The sequence below is a fragment of the Octopus sinensis genome, linkage group LG17 (assembly GCF_006345805.1).
Source record: "Octopus sinensis linkage group LG17, ASM634580v1, whole genome shotgun sequence".
NCBI classification, from domain to species: domain Eukaryota; kingdom Metazoa; phylum Mollusca; class Cephalopoda; order Octopoda; family Octopodidae; genus Octopus; species Octopus sinensis.
Window position 1 is genome coordinate 9,000,632 of NC_043013.1, and position 19,300 is coordinate 9,019,931.

The 19,300-nt window shown below is 37.1% G+C and overlaps 1 protein-coding gene across 4 annotated transcripts in view; it reads right to left on the reverse strand.

Moving 5' to 3' along the window:
* The window catches only part of LOC115220975 (UTP--glucose-1-phosphate uridylyltransferase), a 138,719-nt gene that overhangs the window by 38,313 nt on the left and 81,106 nt on the right, over positions 1 to 19,300 (reverse strand). For all 4 annotated transcript variants that reach the window (XM_036510332.1, XM_029791188.2, XM_036510333.1 and 1 more), the window contains 3 exons: positions 9,396 to 9,461; positions 8,701 to 8,834; positions 364 to 452 (listed from right to left, as the gene is read on the reverse strand). In XM_036510332.1, coding sequence (XP_036366225.1) covers positions 364 to 452; positions 8,701 to 8,834; positions 9,396 to 9,461 — 289 coding nt within the window. The remainder of the gene's footprint in view (positions 1 to 363; positions 453 to 8,700; positions 8,835 to 9,395; positions 9,462 to 19,300) is intronic.

The window sequence follows — 19,300 nt, forward strand, 5'->3', positions numbered from 1 at the left end:
AGTCATGATGGGTGTACTGGCTTTTGTATATTTTACCCCAATGTCACTTTGATTGAATGCACTGCTCTCTCACTCAATAATAATAATAATAATAATAATAATAATAATAATAATAATTATGATGATGATAATGATAGAGGAGGTAGAAAAAAAAGAAAAGTAAGAAGAAAAGATTAAGAAGAAAATTGAGAAGAAACGAATGAAAGGAGGGAGGAGGAGGCACAGGGGAAGGAGGAGGAGGATTATAGTTTTCATTGAAAAACACATGATCCTTAATTTATTGATTCTTTGAGCAGACAAATAATATAAGGGTTGCTGAGTTATGACAACATCAAAAAAGGGCCAAACTGATAATATACAAACCTTAATGTCTGCTCTTGTCTTATCTGTAACTTCCATTACAAATTCTGGTGCTTCACCATTCTGGCGCTTTATAAGAGATTTCAAAATATGTTCAGAGAGTTAAGGAAGAAAATCTTTACCAGCAATTCTTAGACCAATAGATAGATAAGTCTACACACATACATACATGCATACATACATGCATACATACATGCATACATACATACATGCATACATACATACATACATACATACATACATACATACATGCATACATACATACACACACATGTTCTTTTACTTGTTTCAGTCATTTGAGACTGTGACCATGCTGGAGCACTGCCTTAATGGGTTTTAGGGCCAAGAAATCGACCCCAGGGCTTATTCTTTGTAAGCCTAGTGCTTATTCTATCAGTCTTTTTTTGCTGAACTGCTAAGTTACAGGGATACACCAGCATCAGTTGAAAAGCAATAGTGGTGGTCGTGGTGGGGATGGTGACAAACACACACACACACACACACATAAATATATATATTCACGATGGGCTTCTTTCAGCCTCCATCTACCACATTCACTCACAAGGTTTTGGTCGGCCCAAGGCTATAATACAAGACACCTTCCCAAGGTGCCACACAGTGGGACTGAAACTGGAACCATGTGGTTGGGAAGCAAGCTTCTTACCACACAGCCACACCTTCACCTATATACATATACATTTTTTATTCATTTTGGTCATTAGACTGCAGCTATGCTGGGGCCCTGTGTTAAAGGTCAAATCATAAAAAAAGACCCCACCCCCAATATTTATCTTTTTCTAAGCTTCGTACTTATTCTTTTAGTCACTTTTGGCCAAACCATCAACTTACGTGGATGTAAACAAACCAATACCAGTTGTCAATTGATAGTTGGGGACAAACACAAGGCATACACATATAGATATATATAATAATAAAAACATTGTGTACAGTGCTCAGGTGCACTACAACTCATCTAAAGTGTATGTATAATCAGGTGTAGTTTCGGCGTATTTCGGAAAGCATGAGGGCCTTAAAGGATGCAGTGTCATGGCAGTCAACAACTGACGCAGGCAGTTTGTTCCATGCTTCAGCAACTCTGAGCGTGAAAAAATGGGTTGTCCGGAAAGTTCCTGCCGATTTTTAAAGGAAAGTAAAAGGTCAATAAATACTTGCCATTACATTTTTTATCAACCAAATATGAACCATTTTGTTGCACAATGTGTCTCCATCTTTCCTTTAACTTGAAAATACCTTCTTCCCAGAATTGAAGTGGTTTCATGGCAAAGAATTCATCAAGGTATCTTTTTATGTCATCCAAGGAATTGAAATTTTTACCAGTAGACTATTCTGCAGAGACCTGAATAAGTGGAAATCTGAAGGAGCAATATCTAGTGAATATGGAGGGTGGGGTAACATATCCCAGCCGAGCTGCAGCAATTTTTGTCTGGTTCCCAAAGCATCAAGTGCTGAAAATGAACAACCCAATATATATATAGACAATAGGGTTCTTTCAGTTTCCATCTACCAGATCCACTTGCAAGGCTTTGGTTGGCCCAGGGCTGTGGTAGAAGATACTTGCTGAAGGTGTCACTGGGTGGGATTGAACCCAAGGCCATATTGTTGGGAAGCAAACTTCTTGCCACACAGCCTTACACTTGTGCCTAGTGACCGAGATCTTTGGCAATACGTGGTGCTTGAGAAGACCTGTCAAACCAAGTGAAATTGTAGTTGTGGCCAATCCTAGTGTCACGTAACTGGCACCTATGCGAGTGGCACATAAAAGGCACTCGTTACACTCTTGGAGTCACTGGTGTTAGGAAGGGCATCCAGTGGTAGAGACCATACTGAATCAGATTGGAACTTGTGGAGGCACATGGCCTAGTGGTTAGAGCAGTGGACTCACAGTCAAGGGATCGTGGGTTCGAATCTCAGACCGGGTGATGTGTGTGTTTATGAGCAAAAACACCTAAGCTCCACGTGACTCCAGCAGAAGGTAATGGCAAAATTCTGCTGACTCTTTCGCCACAACTTTCTTCCACTCTTTCCTCCTGCATCTTGCAGCTCACCTGCGACGGACCGGCATTCCATCCAGGTGGGGAACCTATATGCCAAGAAACCGGGAAACCGGCCCTTATGAGCCAGGCATGGCTCGAGAAGGAACAAACAACAAGATTGGAACTTGGTGCAGCTCTCCAGCTAACCAGTTTCAGCCAGACAACCTGACTTTTGATGAACAGTCAATGGCATTGAAGAGAGTAAAGAGTAAAGTTGCATTTGAGAAAATGTTAGCTGACTTGGAGCACTAGAAGTCATCAGAATATTGGGAAAGAGTTACCTGTATCATGATAATTCGTTACAGGTATGAAAACGCCAGCATCATAACTGCTGCTCAATGCTTATGATCACAAAGTTGTAAGGCATAACATGGGTATCATGAAAACCAAATTTCCCCAAGTTGTGATGGTCTTTGGGTGTGTCCCCAGTGAAATGCCCCACACCTCTTAACCCTTTTGTTACCGTATTTATTTTGAGATGCTCTGTGTTTCTTTCAATTAATTATAAATATAACTAAGAATTTAGTAAAATAACTTAATTATCATTAACCTAGTATTAGGAACATAAATTGTGACTAAGGTTTGATGGAAGATTTTAATTCAAAACTTATGAAAATAAGACAATTCTACTACAGAGCCAGAGGCAGTTTCAGCCAGGTTGGTATTGAAAGGGTTAATAGGGCCTTAGGCTCAATTAAGACATCTATGTGAAGCTGCTGGAAACTATCATCAAACCATGACTAGAGAGAGTTGCTGCTGGAAGGCCATATGTGTAGCTACATGATTCAGTCCCTTACCATACCCCTAGAAAAAGTAACTGGACCCCACCTGCAAGGTCATGTACTGTTTATCTTGATATGAGATCACCATGTCACGTGCATATGGTTGTGATGCATGTGCCCGGTGTACCCTTATCAGACGATGGCTAGTCATGATGGGTGTACTGGCTTTTGCATATTTTATCCCAATGTCACTTTGATTGAATGCACTGCTCTCTCACTCAATAATAATAATAATGATAATAATAATAATAATAATAATAATAATAATAATAATAATAATAATAATAATAATTATGATGATGATAATGATAGGGGAGGTAGAAAACGACTTTACCAGCCCCAACTTTTGATTTCTTGATTCCCCCAACTGTAATCTTATGGATTGCCATGTGGGATGTGGTTGAGGAAGACACCAACTGCTCTACCTCAACACTAAGGCCAAGATGATGGCGAAGATCAAGGTGTTTGAATAACTACCCGAAGGGTACAGCAAGGAATGCATACACCAAGTCATGGAACCATCATGAAGCCATCGTAGTGGAAGCTGAGGGTTGCTACTTTTAGTATACTTGGTGTTTCTCAGCCATAATCTAGTTGATATTTTTTGGATTTTTAAAAACGCATTTATTTTCTTGGATGGTATATTGCTTTCTTTTCCTTTAATGCAAACTGCATAAAACACCATCTCTCTCTCTCTCTCTCTCTCTCTCTCTCTCTCTCTCTCTCTCTCTCTTCTCTCTCTCTATGTAGACAGACAAACATATAGATAGACAGAATAATGAGAATAAAATGAATGGACATTTCAGTGTATTAATAGATGAAACAAGTGAAAGATGGAAAAAGAAAAACGGAAAAGATTTTATTTTATCATTATGTTACTATATGTAAGAACTAGCAGTATCACCCGGTGTTGCTCGGGTTTGTTTCAACCCTTTAGAATTGGAATTTTTGAAAAATAAAAATTTTGCATTATGTAGCTTGTTATTCTCTTTAAGTGAACATTTTCCTGGTTGAAATACACCGAAAAATGGCGACACAGCAGTAAAAAAATCGTAAAAAATAGGGATTTGCATAGAGAAAAAGCACCTTTCTGATGTAAATAATTTTAGGTCTTCACATGGTCCGATTTGAATTTTTCCTTCTACGGAAGGAAGAGCAAGCCCATACACTCAATTTTGGTCAACTTGCACCGCAGGGTCTTGGAGGAGATAGTGTTAGTTGAAGGCTACCAAACCTGCCATACACAGACAACTTCAGCTTTATACATATAGAGATTTAAAACAATTAGAACTTTTGTGCCAAATTCTGATTTTTACTGTCATAAATACCATCTCATCGTCTACTGCTTTTCAGTGCCTGAATCAATATCTCTTTCCACCAATTACATTCGTTTCACATCAATTTCTACAAGTTGAATAATATCATTTTTCAATCTGTTAATCATCATCATCATCATCATTGTTTAACGTCCGTTTTCCATGCTGGCATGGGTTGGACAGTTTGACTGGGGACTGGCAAGCCAGGAGGCCTCATCAGGCTCCAATCTGATCTGGCAAGGTTTCTACAGCTTGATGCCCTTCCTAATGCCAACCACTCCTAGAGTGTAGTGTGTGCTTTTTACATGCCATCGGCACATGAGCCAGTCAGGCGGCACTGGCATCGGCCACATTTGGATGGTGCTTTTTACGTGCTACTGGCACAGGAGCCAGTCAGAAGGGATGGGGGCTGGCATCAACCATGTTCGGATGGTACTTTTTTCATGCCACCGGCACAGGGAGCCAGTCTGGCAGTGGAATTTTTTTTTTTCCACAATGCGGTAAAAAGCTTGCTTCTCAACCATATGGTTTTAGGTTCAGTCTAACTTCATGGAACCTTGAGCAAGTCTCTTTTGCTACAGCTTAGAGCTAACCAAACCCTTGTGAGTAGATTTGGCAGTGGGAAGCTGAAGGAAACTTGTTGTACCTGTGAGAGAGAGAAAGAGAGAGAGAGTGTGTGTGTGGGTGGGTGTGTGCACACGCGCGTGTGTGTGTGTGTGTGTGTGTGCGTGTGTGTCTGTGCGTGTGTGTGTGTGTTTGCATCTATGTGTTTGTCCGCTACAATTACTTGACAATCAGCATTGGGTTACTTACATCCCTGTGACTTAGCAGTTCACCAAAAATAACTGATAGAATAAGTACCAATGATACTTCAGCATTTAAACCAGCAATATCCAACCAAAAAATTCTGCCTGTTTTATGTTCAAACTAACCAGATTTGGCCTCTTACACTTACCCTACAATGTCATTCTAAAAATAAACAATCACATCGTTGAAATCTCAAAACTAGGAGATAAGGCAGGATTAATTCAAAACAATGAATAAATAAGCATTGGATTTGACAAAATAGTCTAAATGCAGTGGAAGAGAAGAAATCCAACATTCTCAGTCCCTGGACCACACTTTTGCTCACTGCTATTGGGCAGAGATGGTTATTCGCAAGTGGAAGCCCTGTGAGTCAGTGAGGTTGTTCCAGTGCCTCTCCCTCACTTTAAAGTAACACCTTTTCTATTTGATCCACTGAAAACATGAGGCCGACTAACAGCCCTTTTTTAGATATTTCTTTGTTGTGAGGAAGAGGAAAGACATGATGATTTAGGCAGTGCTCTTCATCAAGGTAAAAGAAAGAAAAACCCAAACAACATTGAAATGAAATTGTCAGCATTCAAAATTTAGATGTTTCTGGAGAATTATACTGGACTATCCTGTTGTGTCTGGGGAGAGTCATTTTCTTTTTGTGCCTTATAATGTAACACACTCACCGGTAAAATTTCCACTTATTTCTTATTTTTATTTTCCTAAAATTTTCGTTGCGTCTTGCAACCTTTTCAATAAGAAATAAATGGAAATTTTACCAGTGAGTGTGTTAAATAATTATAAGGCACAAAAAGAAAATGACTCTCCCCAGACACAACAGAATATGCTTCAACACACGAACTTACTTAAAGAATCTTGCAAACCAAATCCAAACACGAAATACTGGACTATATCGTCTCTTAAACCATATATTCAAATATATACAGACACAAATAATTGTCATGAGCAATATCATGTAAGTAATTTGGTACGCATTTGTAAACAATACAGTTGAAAATGGTCAGAATGCTGAATGGTTTAAGACACAGTATAACATCATCAACGACAGCAATAGCTTGCCAATCAACTGTGTCACTACATTGTGTTAGTCAGCATCATCATCATCATCATCATCATTATCATTTAACATCCGCTTTCCATGTTGGTATGGGTTGAACGGTTTGACAGTTGCCTGCACCAAACTCCACTGTCTGTTTTGGCATGGTTTTTACAGCTGGATACCCTTCCTGACATCAACCACTTTATACAGTGGATTGGGTGCTTTTTATGTGGCACCAGCACTGGTGAGGTCTGTTTTGGTATGGTTTTTACATCTGGATGCTCTTCCAAACACCAACCACTTTACAGTGTAGACTGAGTACTTTTTACATGGCACCAGTACTGACAAGGTCACCAAGCAACTCACAACCCCCACCAGTGCTGGTTCCACATAAAAAAAGCATCCAGTTCACACTGTAAATTGGCTAGCATTTGGAAGGACATCCAAATGTAAAGATCATGTCAAAACAGTGAACTAATTCCATGTTGAAACGCAGAACATCCATTGATGATGTCTTCACCAAAGTGATGACACCTTATTAGAGAACACTTACAAAGAACTTCTTTCAAAGAAAACGACAAAGAACAGATGTTATAAAGGCCATCTTTTAAACTTCTTACTATTGCCATTGTTTGATTTAAACTGTACTGAATAAAAAAGCAGAAGAAAATCTATTGTTATATTTCAAGAAGGGCATTTAAAATTTTTTTTTGCCAAATAGTCAGAGGCACTATATATCCATTCTTCACTTCAGCTTTATTATTATTCTTATTTTAGCATCCTTTGAGTAAAATATTTCATCACACATCCTGTGACCTCTTCAGTGACTCTCCATCCCACGTGTCTCCTCCTGTCCTGCTTAGTCCATTCTCTATGTTTTTATGATTCCAATAATGATGATGATGATGATATATAGATATGTGGCAAGGAACTTTGAATAGCAAAATAAAAGTATGCATATTTACCATATATATATATATATATATATATATATGAAAACATATCTTTTATCTTTTACTTGTTTCAGTTACTTGACTGCAGCCATGCTAGGGCACTGCCTTGAAGGGTTTTTTAAGTCAAACAAGTTGACCCACAGGATTTTTTTTTCTTTAAAGCCTGGTTTCTTATTCTATTGGTCTCTTTTACTGACCCACTAAGTTATGGGGATGTAAACACACCAATGCTGGTTGTCAAGCAGTAGTGGAAGTCAAACACAGACACACACACAGACACACACACAGACACACACACACACACACATATATATAATGGGTTTCTTTCAGTTTCTTATTTCTTTACTACCCACAAGGGGCTAAACACAGAGGGGACAAACAAGGACAGACAGAGGAATTAAGTTGATTACATCAACCCCAGTGCATAACTGGTACTTAATTTATCAACCCCGAAAGGATGAAAGGCAAATTCAACCTCGGTGGAATTTGAACTCAGAACATAACGGCAGACCAAATACTGCTAAGCATTTCGCCTGGCGTGCTAATGTTTCTGCCAACCAAATCCACTCACAAAGATTTGGTTGGCCCAAGGTCATAGTAGAATATACTTACCCAAGGTGGGAATGAACTCGGAACCATGTGGTTGGGAAGCAAACATTTTACCAACCAGCCACAGCTGCACCTATATAACAAGCTTCTTTCAGTTTCTGTCTGTTAAATCCCCTCAAAAGGCTTTGGTCCAAATCCCCTCACAAGGCCATAGTAGAAGACATTTTCCCAAGGTGTCACATAGTGGGACTGAACCTAGAACCATGTGGTTAGGAAGCAAGCTTCTAAGCACCTCACTTTGCAGTCACATGGTTTCCAGTTCAGTCCCCCTAAACAGCAGCTTAGGCAAATGTCTTCTATTATAACCACAGGTTAACTAATAGCTTGTGAACAAATTTGGTAGTCAGAAACTGTGTGGAAGCCTGTTGTACGTATAAATGTGTGTGTGTGTATGTGCTTATCTACTACCATCACTTGATTACTGGTGTCGGTTTGTTTACATCCCTGTAACTTTAACAGTGTAGCAGAAGTAACAGTCTTACAAAAATAAGTATGGGGTCTAATTTGTTCAACTGAAGTAAACCCTTCAAGGCGGTGCTCCAGCATGACCACAGTCCAATTACTGAACAAGCAACAGATAAATGAGATAGATATACACACACAGAGTAGACCTTGTTATAACAGAGTACCAAATTTCAACCCAAGGCTATGGCTGAAGAACCAAAGTACTGTGGAATAGGTTTGAACCTGGAAGCGCAATGTTTCTAAGAAAAACTTCTTAACTATACCATAGTACGGTTTGTACCCATATATGGTAAAAAAAAAGGATATGTAGATCAACGGTAGCTCCTAAATTATCGATATTTGATAGAAACATATATTTGCGACCAGCATTGAGAAACTTCTGTAGAAAACCGCATTTGTAAAAACATTCATAGACATCTCCATGACCAGGAGGGTACCAGCTGAAACAGATATAAAAAGGGTAGTAGTAATAGCGGTAGTGGTGGTGGTGGTGGTGGTGCCAGTGTTGGCATTGATGCAGTGGCAGCAGTGATGATGATGATGATGATGAAGATGGTAGTGATGGTGGTTGCTGTCGTCGTTGTCATCATAATGGTAGTGATGGTGGTGGTGTTGGTGGTGGTTGTGGTGGTCGTTGCCATTGACATCATTGGTTGTAGTAGTGGTGATGGTGGTAGCAGTAGTGGCAGTGATCATGATGATGGTGGTGGTGGTGGTGGTGGTCATGGTGGTTGTGGTCTATGTTGTTGTTGTCATGACAACGATGATGGTGGTAGTAGTAATTGTAGTGGCAATCATAATGATGACGATGATGGTGATGATGATGATGGTGATGGTGATGACGATGACGATATATCTATGTACGTCAGTGTTAAATATTTCTGAGAAATAATCGGAAATAGAGCAACAACAACAATGACAGCAATAAGGTATTAATGACAACAAACAACACAATCACAACAATCAACAGCAACAAGTACAAATATTTCAAGATTACAAACCTCTGTGGATCATCATCTTTAGATTTCGGTAAAGGTAACAGGGATTCTTTGATGATTCTTGGGAACCTATTTTGAAAAAAAAAAGGAAAGAAGAATAATAAAAGTCAGAGGTAAAAAGATTGAAATGCATTTTGTAATTGATGTCTATGACTATATGGTTTGGCAGCTTGCTTCTTAGAATGAAATGTTGGGCAAGTGGTTTTTATTATAGCGCTTGGGCCAACAAAAGCCTTGTGAGTAGGTTTGCAGAAACAGAAACTGAAAGAAGTCCATTGTGCATGAGTGTGTGTGTGTGTGTGTGTGTGTGTGTGTGTGTAAATAAAAATGGGTTTGTATGACATATTGTTTCCCATTATTCTTTAAAAAAAGAAACTTTTGGAAGACTCGGAATAATCTATGCAATATTATCAATTGGTCTCATAGGATTTATTGTTTGAGCACATCATATATTCACATATATTTGTATGATTGTGTAATAAGGGATATATATTATTCAAAGGAATTCCAACTCTGTTTTTTTATGTTTTATTTATATTCTTTATAATATTAATGTAGAATATAGAATATATAGTATAAATAGTATATATAGTAAAATGAAATGAAGTATTGATTGTCTTATTGAATAGATGAAATGTTGAATATAAAATATTAGGGCACTAGTATAGTTTCATGTGTTATAGCAGTCTTCAAGGTCCCAGGTTGTGACAGGTGTGTTGCATAGATATGTATATACGTATAAGGAGAGATGACCACTAAGTGGACATCCAATATGCTAGAAATCGATCACCTATGATTTAACCACAAAGAAAAGAATGTCCTCTAGAAAAATTCAGCAAACACCAGAACATAAGCGGGTAAGACAAATGAAAATATACAAAATAAAGAATTAATTGTAGACCGGTTTCGCTATTAACTACTTCACTTACGTAAAAACATCCATGGCTCATCAGTATGATCGTTCTAATTTAATATAATTTGCAGAACTATATATACAACAGCAATAGTATATTCAATATAATATTCAATATAATATTCTATTTATCGCCCTCATTATTGTGTGCGTGTGTGTGTATATATATATATATATATACACATACGTACATACATATGTATATGTGTATACATGTGTGTGCATATACATATATATAAGCAATATATATAAGCAATATATATATGCAATATATATATATACATATATATATGCAATATGTATATAAGCAATTTTACATTAATCTGAGGTGTTACTCTATACTTTTTAAGGTTACCAAATTAATCATTCTTAAACAAGAGTATTGTTGACTGGGATTTTGAAGCTTAAGAATAATAGACGCATATATATATATGAAAAACACGAAAATATTTTTGTAAATTAAATTTAAATGTTGAAGTGAATCTAACGGTTTTTGTGTGTTTTTAAATGGCTTATAAACACCTTCCATACTGCAATTGTTTTTGTTTCAGCACACGATCTAAGATCAGGTCACTTGCTATGCAAGTACATCTCCGTAATATATATATATATATATACATACATTCATACATATATATATATATATATATATATATATATATATATATATATATATATATAATAAATATTAGGGAATAAATCCAAATTTACAGGGGAAAATCAGATTTAGGATTGAATCTAATTTTATAGTAAAATATTATATTATGTTATATTAGAAACAAAACCACTATTATGCAAATCAAACAAAGAAAGTCTTAAGCCAATACATAAAATAATTGTTAAATTTAATTTGTATAAATTATTTTATGTATTGGCTTAAGACTTTCTTTGTTTGATTTGCATAATAGTGGTTTTGTTTCTAATATAATATAATATATATATATATATATATATATATATATATATATATATATATATATATATATACACATATATATACACATACACACACATTTATATACACTGTGTGTGTGTGTTTGTGTGTGTATTAGTGTCTTATTGCTGTGACATCCTGTAATGGTTGTAAACAAGTGTTACCAAGTAAACTGTGTCCATTGTTTCTGACCTTCCAGGAAAACCTGTTTGGAACATGGGGAAATATTTTGAAAAGGGAGAAATATTACCTTTTTAGGAAACGGGAGGATTGGCAGCAGAAAGGGCATCTGGCCATAGAAAATACACATCAATAAATTCCATCCAACTCATGCAAACATGGAAAAGTGCATGTTAAAACAATAATGAAGATGATGAGTAACGAGTAAACTTAATTAACACTGATGGAAGATGTGGACGACTGATATGAGTAAAATAAGACCTTGTCGTTGTTATTTTAAAAATGAAACACACAAAATCAATACAACCAGCCAATAATGAAACTTTAACCTCCACAGAATAAAATTCGTGAATCTCTAAAAACCAAATTAATCAGTTAATACAAGCTGACTTGCGAAAATCTCTAGAATCAGTCTCAATACACAAGTGCAATAAAACCACATATTGAATCACGGCACCACAATGATCTAGGGATTAACAAATCAAAGAGAGGATCAGCTCACACAGCAAGCTACTCAGCATGCACTCTAAGTAACATCTTGAAACAACAATCAACTTATTTCTTTTTGTCTGCAAAAGTCTCAATGACAAGAAGGACATAAAGAATATTCTGGCTATAAAAATTTTATTCCGGCAGTTTACTTTTTTTTTTTTACTTATAGATTAGTAGTCAGTGTCAGCTGTTTGTGGAATATCTCTCTTACTCTTTTACTCTTTTACTCGTTTCAGTCATTTGACTGCGGCCATGCTGGAGCGCCGCCTTTTAGTCGAGCAACTCGACCCCAGGACTTATTCTTTTGTAAGCCCAGTACTTATTCTATCGGTCTCTTTTGCCGAACCACTAAGTAAACGGGGACATAAACACACCAGCATCGGTTGTCAAGCAATGCTAGGGGGACAAACACAGACACACAAACACATATATATATATATACAAATATACGACGGGCTTCTTTCAGTTTCCGTCTACCAAATCGACTCACAAGGCATTGGTCGGCCTGAGGCTATAGTAGAAGACACTTGCCCAAGGTGCCACGCAGTAGGACTGAACCTGGAACCATGTGGTTGGTAAACAAGCTACTTACCACACAGCCACTCCTGCGCCTATGCATTTTGACAAAATGGATCAGGATGTCTTCGGTTGTTGGTCTACCTGATTAGAACTAGCTTAGGGCTAAACGACAACAACCCCTTCCTCCACCCTTCACTATAGTCAATGGCCTTGAGTTTTAGATTCTGGACTATTGATCACATAGTTCTATCGCTATAACATACTTAATGCACACAACATTAAATAAAAGCTAAGATGAAATAATGAATCATTAATTGATATACTAATTTAATTATTTCAACAAGTCTAGACAAGTTCCATTTATGTTAATAGTTAATTTTTTTTTAATGTACTCTAACATCCAATAGGCCAACATTAACTTTGTTTTTCTTGCAGATGGTGTCTCTGAGTAATTCATTCTTTAAAATATTGAATCAGCTACACCGACCAGCGAACTTCTCTTTTGTATATTTACTTAATAATTCATGTGACAGTGTCTGCCCGATGGTTTCAACATTGATTTCATGATCACAAGGTGATGGGTTCAATTCCTGGATAGGGCAAGGTACTTCATTTCACATTGTCCTCCATCTACTCAATACTCCAAAGTTCTGTAGCATCCTCCCTTTCATTGTAGCTGTACACATATTCAATGTTTTCTTGGATCAAGAGTAGGCAGACCAAGATAGCATATAAGTCTGTTTACAAATACCAACTACTTAAAACAATTACCTAAAGCATAGCACATTATCAAGTCATCCTTGTTTGTGAATGTTGGCTATGATATTTAGCCGTCCTTTTGTCACTACTATAGCAAATGCATTGAAAAAAGTTTTTTACTGATGAGACCATAATAAGGCTGAAGCATGTCCTATACTTCTTTTATCTTTTACTTGTTTCAGCCACTGGACTGTAGCTAATGCTGGGACCCCACCTTGAAAATATTAACCAAATAAATCATCCCAAGCTCTTAGTTTCTTCTTAAGTCTGATACTTAGTCTATCAGTCTCTTTCGCCTAATTGCAGGGACATAAACAAACAAACAAACAGTTGGTTGTGAAATGGTGTTGTGGAACAAACACAACAACACTTACATACATAAATACATACACACACATACATAGGTAGGTATGTATGTGTGTGTGTGTATATATTTTTATTTTTATTTATTTTATTTTTATCTAGTTTCAGCTCACGAGCTGTGACCATGCTGGGGCACTGCCATTTGCTGGGACATATATATATATATATATATATATATATATATATATACATCGATACAAACAGACAGACAGACAGACAGATAGATAGATAGATAGATAGATAGATAGATAGATAGATAGATAGACTGATGTATATGTAACTGTTAGTTATGGCTAGTCACAAAGTTACAATAGATATCATGTCTATTATTGCTCTTAGCAATATATATTGCAAAAATAGATGTGAAGGCAATAGTAACTTTCTGACCATAAACCAATGACTACATAAAATATTACAGCTAAAACACATTGTTTAGGATGTGTTTTTCTTCTGATTTATGTATAACTGACCAATTATATATATATATATATATATATATATATATATATATATATATATATATATATATACCTTCTTCCATTTTCCTGAGCGCCTAATAATAATAATACTGTAATTGTTCCACGTGTTGTTGTTTTTTCTGTTTTCCCGTTTGTATTAACCTTATATATATATATATATATATATATATATATATATATATATATATATATATATATAGTAACGACTCTTTAAGTTCTGAGTTCAAATCACGCCAAGGTCAAATTTGTCTTTTATCCTTCCGGGTTCAATAAAGCAAAATTATAATGGCGGAGATTTAAAATAGCTATCCTTTGAAGCCCCTTGTCTCAGAGTAAAGGGAAAAGGGTATTTTTTCCTCTCTTCATTTTTTGGGTAATCTTATATTTCATACTATGGAAATTACGAAAGAATTTTTTATCCAAAGATATAATGTATTTTTACATTTTGCTCTCTCACCTCCTGTCAAATCCATACTCGTTTCCTTTTCTATGAAGGAAGGATAGCTATATCAAAACTCCAGCGTTACATTCAACCACTGTAGCTATATATAAATTTCTATAATGCAATTGTGAGATGAATGAAATTATTAACAGAAGAGTATTTACTGCTTGCATATTTTCTTTATTTTTATTTTTTACATTCTATTTCCCACTTGCTGCACTATTGTCCCTCTCCTCCTTCACAATGCAAATGTACCCTGTCGCTGAGCTCTCCTCACTTATGAGTTTATCACCAAAAGCAACATGATATCAATTCCTCACACACCGTATCCGCTTGTGGACTTCCATCTCTTCCTCAAAAATGAAAATGCAGCTCAAAGGTTGCTGTTTTAACGCCGTTGTCACTTGCTTACAGAAAACGACTTCCAGGTCAGATTCCAAGAGTGGTAGGCATGGAGATGATGTTAAAACTTAGGTAAATAAGTTATTTTTTAATAAACATAACTAGTCCAGGAATTTTTTGTTACCGCTTTTGATATATATATTTTCTATGTTTTATCTCTTACTTGTTTCAGCATCAGACTGCGGCCATGCTGGGGCACCCCCTTGAAGGGCTTTAGTCAAATGAATCAACCCTAGTACCTTTTCTTCTTTAAAGCCTGGTACTTATTCTATCAGTCTCTTTTGCCAAACAACTGAGTTACAGGGATGTAAACACACCAACACCGGTTGTCAAGTAGTGATGGGGGACAAACACTTACAGACACAAAGATATATATGTGTATATATGTATATATGTGTGTGTGATGGGCTTCTTTCAATTTTCATCGACAAAATTCACTCACAAGGTCAGCCTGAGGCTATAGTAGAAGATTCAAGGTGTGACACAATAGGACTAAACCGAGGACCACGTGGCTGGGAAGCAAATTTCTTACCACACAACCATGCTTGCACAGACCTTTGGTGATGTGCTGTACTTGGGAGGACGACCCATCAAGCTAAGGGCACCCATGCTGGTGGAATGTAAAGAACACCTTTTGAGCATTGGGCCTCACAGAGGCAAAGTATCTGAGTTCCTTTTGTGCGTTGGGCCTCACAGAGGCAATGACTGAGAATTTGGCATTATGTTGTTCTTGAGAATAGCCATCAAGCTGAGCAAAATCACCATCATGGCAGATACCAGTGTCACGCAAATTGGCACCCATGCTCATGGCACATAAAAGCACCATGGTGTCATGCAAATGGCACCTGTGCGAGTGGCACGTCAAAGCACCCAGTACAGTCTTGGAGTGGTTGGCATTAGGAAGGACATCCAGCCATAGAAAATCATGCCGAATCAGACTGGAGTCTGGTGCAGCCTTCCAGCATGCCAGCCCAGTCAGACCATCCAACCCATGCCAGCCTGGACAATGGACATTGAATGATGATGATGATGATGATACGCACACACACACATACACACATACATATACACATATATAAATATACACACACGCATATATACATATACACACATATATGCATACACACACACACACATATACGCATATATAAATATATACACATACACACACACACATATATATGCATACACACACACACACATATATATACACATATATAAATACACACACATATATACATATACACACATATATGCATACACACACACACATATACGCATATATAAATATATACACATACACACACACACATATATATGCATACACACACACACATATATATATACATATATAAATACACACACACATATATACATATACACACATATATGCATACACACACACACACACATATATATATACAATGGGCTTCCACACAGCATCTACCAAATTCACTCGCAAGGCATTGGTCAGCCCTAAACTATACTAGAAAATATTTGCCCAAGGCTGTGCAATGAGACTAAACCTCAGACCACATATTTGCAAGGTTAGCTTCTTAACCACAAAGCCATGCCTGTGCCTACATGCTGAAAATAATTCAAATATAATTAATCAATGATTAATATTACTTTTTCCCACACGCACTGCATAAATAATGATAGGCATAGGAGTGGCTGTGTGGTAAGTAGCTTGCTTACCAACCACATGGTTCTGGGTTCGGTCCCACTGCATGGCACATTGGACAAGTGTCTTCTACTATAGCCTCGGGCCGACCAAAGCCTTGTGAGTGGATTTGGTAGATGGAAACTGAAAGAAGCCCGTCGCATATATGTATGTGTGTGTGTGTATATGTTTGTGTGTCTGTGTTTGTCTCCCCAACATCACTTGACAACCGATGCTGGTGTGTTTACGTCTCCATAACTTAGCAGTTTGGCAAAAGAGACCGATGGAATAAGTACTAGGCTTACAAAGAATAAGTCCTGGGGTTGATTTGCTCAACTAAAGGCAGTGCTCCAGCATGGCCACAGTCAAATGACTGAAACAAGTAAAAGAGTTAAAAGAGAGTTATCAATATGTACACATCCCTAAGGTGGCGAGCTGGCAGAATCGTAAGCTTACATACAAAATGCATAGTGACATTTTATCTATCTTTATGTTCTGAGTTCAACTTCTGCCAGGATCAACTTTGCTTTTCATCCTTTCAGGGTCAACAAACTGAGTACCAGTTGAGCACTGGGGTCAATGTAACAGACTTGCACCTTCCCACAAAATTGCTAGCCTTGAGCCAAAACTTGATAGCAATGTGTACACATCCCAAATTTTTACTCTCTTTTTACTCTTTTACTCTTTTACTTGTTTCAGTCATTTGACTGCGGCCATGCTGGAGCACCACCTTTAGTCGAGCAAATCGATCCCGGGACTTATTCTTTGTAAGCCCAGTACTTAATCTATTGGTCTCTTTTGCCGAACCGCTAAGTGACGGGGACGTAAACACACCAGCATCAGTTGTCAAGCAATGCTAGGGGGACAAACACACACACACAAACATACACACAAATACATATATATATATATATACATATATACGACGGGCTTCTTTCAGTTTCCGTCTACCAAATCCACTCACAAGGCATTGGTCGGCCTGAGGCTATAGTAGAAGACACTTGCCCAAGGTGCAACGCAGTGGGACTGAACCCGGAACCATGTGGTTGGTAAGCAAGCTACTTACCACACAGCCACTCCTGCGCTTTGTAAACTATTTCAACTGAATTGTTTTCAAAAAGTGTGTATAAAATAAGGACTGTGGTTGTTTGAGTCCTTTGTTCTTTCTTTTTTTCTTTCTTTTTTTCTTTTTCTTTTTTTTTGTAGGTCATCCAGTTCTTCTCTATGGTTGTCAGACAGCATTCAGAAATAAAGTTGGGTCGACTTGATCTTTCATGTGAAACTGTGTGACCCAGGTTGCCATTTTAAAGACATTTCTGTTTTGCTTTATCTTGTAAAACTTTAACATTCAGATTATTTTGACAAATGTAATGCTTATTTATTCACATTACTTAGAATTTATCCTACATTATCTTGTAGCCTTGAGATCTGTATGACATGATTGTGTATTTGAACATAAAACATGCAGAATATTTGGGATGGCTGTATACAATAAAACTCAACTACCATTCCCGGACATTCTAATAATCAAAACAGACAAAAACATTGAAATAGACATTCGTTACAAACCAACAGATTCTAAACAATACCTGTTGTTCTCCTCATGCCATTCCAAACACAAAGAGACTAATATTCCTTTTAATACAGCAAGAAGAATCGGCACAATTGTTTTAAACATTGAAACTTGTAACAAAGGACTCAAGAGAAAATATCTGTCAACGTTAATAGACAATGGAATAAAGTGTGCCAAAGCAATAGATATTCAAGACCCCTATCTTACCCAGGATATTAATCGTCTGGAAATTGTTCAGTGACGTGCAACCAAGAGAATACCCTCTGTCAGGCATTTGCCATATTCTGAATGCCTTACTTCCCTGGGCATGAATACATTGAAACTCCGATGTCTGGCAGCTGACTTGGCAGACACCCATAAAATTATTAACCATCTTACTAACAATAACTCTGAACACCTTTTCAAACTCCACCTGTCTAACACCCGTGGACATGTTTACAAAGTCAGAAAACAGCACAGCTCCCATGACTTTCAGAAACATTTTTTTCACACTAAGAGTTGCTGAAGTATGGAACAAACTGCCGGCATCAGTTGTTAGTTGTCGGAGCACTGCATCCTTCAAAACTTCCATGCTTCCTGACATTCACCAACACTACACCTGATTTTCTCCCCTCCATACACACGCAAGCATGTATCTGACTCATACACTGTTCCCTTTCTAGACATTTGTACATTACTGCATATGCTTTATATGCACTTTCTGACAAGTTGTGCTGCACCTGAGCACTGTATACAATAATTTCATTACATTATATTAATTGCAAAAATTTTTTTAAAAACCACTTCCGATATGCCCAATGCTCTACCCTTTATTACAACAAATAGCTCAAAAACACAGAGGTTTGAAACTTCGTCAACCAGAACATTCCACTACTGAGACAAGACTGAAGAATGAAACAAGCACTTGAAATATACAAAATAATTAAAAGCATAAGACAATCAAAATCCCTCAAGCAACTGCTCACCAATGCTAAATTACCCTCCACAAACACCACACAAATAGTCAAAAAGTGTGACCACCCTAATTGCAGTACTTGCTTTAACCTCATAAAAAGTCATTTTATCACTTCCCCCCAAAATTTAATATATGATATTAAATGTAAAGGACGTAATGAGGATTATATAGGTCAAACTAAACTTGCTCTTAGAAACAGACTAATTATTCATATACAAGAAATACAAAACCTCA